At 62.8% G+C, this 4995-nt stretch overlaps 1 protein-coding gene across 1 annotated transcript; it reads right to left on the reverse strand.

Annotated features, from left to right (window-relative positions):
- Positions 1–716: 716 nt before the first annotated feature.
- Positions 717–4988, reverse strand: EN1 (engrailed homeobox 1). Its single transcript, XM_027895095.1, has 2 exons — positions 4198–4988; positions 717–1595 (listed from the first exon to the last, which is right to left on the reverse strand). Exons 1-2 carry the CDS (start codon positions 4865–4867, stop codon positions 1279–1281), a joined length of 987 nt encoding a protein of 328 aa, XP_027750896.1. The 5' UTR covers positions 4868–4988; the 3' UTR covers positions 717–1278.
- Between the last annotated feature and the right edge of the window lie 7 nt (positions 4989–4995).

Raw genomic sequence — 4995 nt, forward strand, 5'->3', positions numbered from 1 at the left:
GAGCCGAGCCCGAGTTTAACCGGGGCGGGAGGAAAGTAGAGCCGGGAGTTCTGCTGTGCCGCCGGCCCCCCGCCACCCCGCGCTTCCCACTCACACGGCAAATGTGATCCCGAGCCCTGGAAGAGGGAGTGGAGGGCAGGGGCTGGGGTCGGGAGACCTCCCGGGAGCGCCCGGCGCAGCGCCCGGCAACAAGCGCCGGTCGCTCCGGTCCGATGCTTCGGTGAGATCCTCGTTGGAAACAGTATGCGAGTAGATCCTTTCGGACCGAGGCAAGGAGCTGTCAGACAAATACCTTTCCAATACATCCCGGAGCTCTAAACGTCCAGACGGTTTCAGGCAATTTTTCAGCGGGAGCTGGTGATATATTATTACCATTATATAGAAGTGTTTTTTATTTCTGGTTAAAAGGGAGATGTGGGAGGTGAGGCACGACCGCAACAGCCAAAGAGAGTTAATTGTTTTTTAAGAGGGTGGTAAAATTAAAAATAATTTTTAAAAAATCGAAGGTCTCAGACAGGGTTTTTAAACAAGGGATAAGAGGTTTAAAAATTGCTGCACCTATCCATCAGAAACAAAACCTAAATACACCACCAAAATGGCACTATTTACACAGCATATGGTGCATGTAAAGATACATTTCTTTTTTATATTTATATATATATATATATATACACAATCATACATGCACTAAAATAAAGAACTACAGCCAGCCTGGATCCTGAACACAGTCTACACTTTATTTCAGACTACAGATTTCTGAACATAATAAAATCTTTGGCTTGTAGCGGCGGGTTCAGTCTCGCAGTCTGTGGATCAGAATTTTTTTTTCCTCGGGGAAAAAAAAAAAAAGAGAGAGAAAAGACAGAAATTCACGCACACAAAAAATAAAATAAGATCAAACGAAAGATGAGAAAAGTCCGACATTTACTGTAAAACAAGAGCAACGAACATCGGGGGGGGGCGAAAAAAAAGAAAAAAAGGAAAGCAAAGAAAACGAACAAACAAACAAAAGAAAGGAGAAGGAGAAGGGAAGAGAGAAACTGTCCAGCAAATAGAGATCGCTACACATATTTCTTACCTGAAATTAAATATTTACAAGGTCATATGCTGTTTGGCTATATAGAGATAATTTTTTTAAGTGTTCATATTTTATTTTTTTTTCTTAATCGGAGTCCTTATACTATGGATAGACAATAGATCTGCTTTTAAATCGCACCTGTCCGCCTCCCGGCCGGCGGGCCGGCGCCGCGGCGCAGGGCTGGGCTGGGGCCGCCCGCCTCACTCGCTCTCCTCTTTGTCCTGCACCGTGGTTGTGGAGTGGTTGTAGAGTCCCTGGGCCATGAGATGAAGCGCCAGCCCGTTCTTGATGCCTGTCGCCTTCTTGATCTTAGCCCGTTTGTTCTGGAACCAGATCTTGATCTGGGACTCGTTGAGGCTGAGCTCCTGGGCCAGGCTTTGCCGCCGCTGCTCCGTGATGTACCGGTTCGCCTGGAACTCCGCCTTCAGCCGCTGCAGCTGCTCGGCCGTGAACGCCGTCCGCGGCCGCTTGTCCTCCTTCTCTGTCTTCTTCTTCTTCAGCTTCCTGGTGCGAGGGCCTGCGGGCAGGGCACACACACGCCGCTGGGCAGGGCCGTGCCGCCGACCGACCGACAGACCGACCGCACGACCGACCGACCTCCACCCCCGCCCCGCCAGCCGCGGAAAAATGGCCGACGGGTGCATTTGTGCTGGTTCCCTGTGTCCCACCAACCCCCCCAGCCCCGGCACAGCCGCCTCGGCGCGGCGGAGGGAAGGATGGGGAAGGAGTGGGGAGGCCGGGGCCGAGCGCGCCCGGGCATCGCCCGCCGCCCCGGCCCCGCCAAGCCGGCCCCGCAGAGCGAGGGGATCGAAGCCCCGCTCGGCCCCCAGCCCGGCACACGTCGGGGTGCCGCTCCGCCCGCCCCGCCGGGACGAGCCGTGCTCTTTCTGCACGACTCGGGACCGCAGCGCTTCGGCCGGGCAGCGGCTTCGCCAGGCAGAGCGGGGAACAAGGGTCACCGCTGTCAGGCACCGGGAAGCTGCCGCCAGCGGCAAACTGGCCGAAGGCTGCCCTGCTCTCTTTTTTGGGGGCCACGACCGTCTCTGCAAGGCCAGCTCAGTCCCAAGGGTTCCTTCTCCGCCGCCACCCCGGTGCCCTGCCGTCACTGCCCGAATCGTCCGGGCTCTCCGGCGGCCGATCCTTGCCGCAGACCAACAGCCCCGCTTGCAGCTCCCTCCGTGCAGCCCAGCCGAATGCAGTGCCCCCGCCTCTCCACCTCCAGGCCGCAATGGGGCCGGCTAAAGTGTCACACAGCTCACCCGGGAAGCCGCCCGGTCCCGGGGCACATCCTAGGGGCAGCGCCCAGCCTGGGGGGAAGGGATAGCCTCTGTCCTCTGCTCGCCGGCCCGGCCCTGCCCGACCAGGAGAGAGAGGAGGAGAGGAGGGGGGGAACCGTGAAGAAAGGGATCTACGAAAATCCCCCGACAGCTGCCGGGCTCGGCGGGTGGCTCCGAGCCCGCAGCCCCCCGCCAGCAGCAGCCGCAGCCGAAGCCAGCGAGGCCTCCCTGCTGCCGAGTAGGCCGAAAGCTCCTCTCCCGGCGCAGCCCTTCCCCGAACCGGGGGATTCTCCGCGGCTCGGCAGCGGCTGTCGGCGGGGAGACGGACGGGGCCCGGCGGGATGCTCGCAGGCTGGGCCGGAGGAGGGGCGGAGGGCGCGGGGAGTGAATAGCTGAGCCCCGGCACCTTGCAGCGGGGTGCCGGCACCTCCGACCGCCGCAGCCCGCTCGTCTCCGGAGCCAAGAGAAGCAGCCGAGGCCGCAGAGCAGCTCCGAGCACAACAAAGAGAGTGGCCGAGCCGAGCCATCCTCCCCTCGCCCTTCTCCCCTCCGGGCTGCAAAGAGCAGGGAGCGTCGGGGAGTACATTCAGAAATCATCCTTTGCCCGAAGAAAGGGAAGGAAAGGAAATGAAGGCGCAAGTGCAAAACGCCGGGCGCACAGCGGCCCTGGGAATCGGCAGCACAACACCCTCGGACGGGCCGGCCGGGAGCGAAGCCGTGCCGTCTGACAGCTCTATCACCTCATCAATCACCCCAGTCAATCAAAGCGGCTTTTCTGAGTTTCAAGTCGCTGGACGTGTCAATAACGGGGGATGGAGACGGCTCGGCCGCAGTGACGGCCAGCGGGGAGCACTAGGCCGGGCAGAGCGGAGCGGGGCCGGGGCAGGGCATCACCGCCTTCCTTGCGCATCGGAGCGGCCCCCGGGCAGGCACAGGGCAGCCCATCCCGGCCCCGCGCCGAGCTGCCGGAGCCCTGGCTGCTGGCAGGGGATATCATGGGGGAACCCACTCTCCTCGCCTTCTGCTTCTTGCAAACAAATGGCATTTAAAACCAGAACATAACGGTGATAAATAAGGGGCTGCCTGGGGCACCTGGGGAGTGTAAAGAGGTAGAAGGGGCGGCAGAACGGGGCCGGGAGAGCCGAGCCGGCAGCTCCCACCGGGACGGCCCCGGGCAGAGGCACATCCTCTCCCTGGAGCTGGGCCCCAAACAGCAGCAGGGAGCACCGGCTCCGGAGGCAATGCGCGGCCTAAGGGCCTGCCTGGCTCGCTGCAGAGGCCCCGGTAAAACAGCCCCTCCGCCACCTTCCTAAAAAGCCCTTTTCCCTTCGCCTGCCAAGAAAACAGTACCTCCCCCATCCTCCCCGCCCCGCCAGCAGCCGCTCAACATGTGGCTCGGGTCTTCCCCCCGCCACCAGCACCCAGGAAAAAATAAGGGGAGAGAAAGCTTCAGAGCAAGGAAACGGCCGAGCCCGCTGCTTTTTTCTCTCTCGGCTCTCACCCCGCGCCGCCGCGCTGCGGAACAACCGGGGCTGCGGCAGGCGGGGCGGGCCAGGGGCGCGGGAAGGGGGTCGCTCTCGCCGGCTCCGCATCGAACCGCTGCCGAATCGGGGCCAGGCGTCACATTCAAATTTGGGAGACTCGGAGGAGGAAGGAGGGGTGGGGTGGGGGGGACGCGTTTCCTCTCGCCCCGGGTGACCCAGGCCACCCTCCCCCCGCGCCTCCCCACGCGAGGTCCTGAACAGGCCGGGAGCCAAAGCCAAGGGGGGAAGAGGGGAAGGGGAGGGAGGGGGGCGACCTTGTCACGATTTAACAGCTCCCAGATGCGCCGCGGTTCCTTACCCGAGGACGGTCTGTCTGAATACCTAGTGCAGTAGACCCAGGCAGGCCACACCAGCGGCTGTTGCGAGTCGGGCTTTATAACAGGTCCTCCATTATTAGAGCCCATGAGGAGGATGGCGGGACTGCCGTGCTCCCCGTACTTCGCCGGGTGAGTCTCGCCCCCGTCGGTGGGGGGCTTGGCCGCCCCCGACGCCGCCGCCGCCGCTGCCGCCGCGGCGGGACTGGCTTTGGCGGCGGCGGCGGGCGGTGGCGGCGGCGCGGAGCCGTCGGGACGGCAGTTCGAGTCCGGGCAGAGGAGGGCGGGCGGGTTGGGCGGCCGGGCCAGCAGCGGGTTGACGTTTTCTCTACCTGAGCTCTGCCCCCGGTCTCCGTCCCGCTCTCGGCTGCCTCCTCCTCCGCCGCCGGCCGGCGCGGGCGGCTCCTTCTTGCAGCCGAAGTCCGGCCTCAGGATGTTGTCGATGAAAAAGTTGGTGGTGCGGTGGGGCGGCGGCGGCGGGGGCGGTGGCGGGGGCGGCGGGTGGCGGCGGCGGGGCAGAGGCAGGGGGCAGGGCGCGGCGGGGGAGGAGGGCGCGGGGCTGGGGGACACGGGCACGCTCTCGCCATCGCTGCCGCTGCTCGCCGGGCCGGGCGCCGCGTCTCGGTGGCCGTGCCCCTCCGGCGGCTCTTCCATGCTCAGCCGCCGCCACGGAGATCGCTGCCTCTTTTCCCCCCCACCCACCCACTTTACGCCCACCCCACTTTGACGGTGGGTGGCGGGGTGGAAAAGGGGGAGGAAAAAATTAAAAAAAAAAAAAAAAA

Source organism: Empidonax traillii, unplaced genomic scaffold (assembly GCF_003031625.1).
Source record: "Empidonax traillii isolate 1590-97213 ecotype Southwest subspecies unplaced genomic scaffold, ASM303162v1 scaffold449:size826340, whole genome shotgun sequence".
Lineage (NCBI taxonomy): Eukaryota > Metazoa > Chordata > Aves > Passeriformes > Tyrannidae > Empidonax > Empidonax traillii.

What these genes read in the sequence shown, in the direction of transcription:
- EN1 (XM_027895095.1), bottom strand. Translation starts at nt 4,867, where the DNA reads ATGGAAGAGCCGCCGGAGGGGCACGGCCACCGAGACGCGGCGCCCGGC. An exon ending in TTCAGACAGACCGTCCTCGG is followed by an intron (nt 1,596 to 4,197) that starts GTAAGGAACCGC and finishes CCCTGCCCGCAG; the next exon opens with GCCCTCGCACCAGGAAGCTG.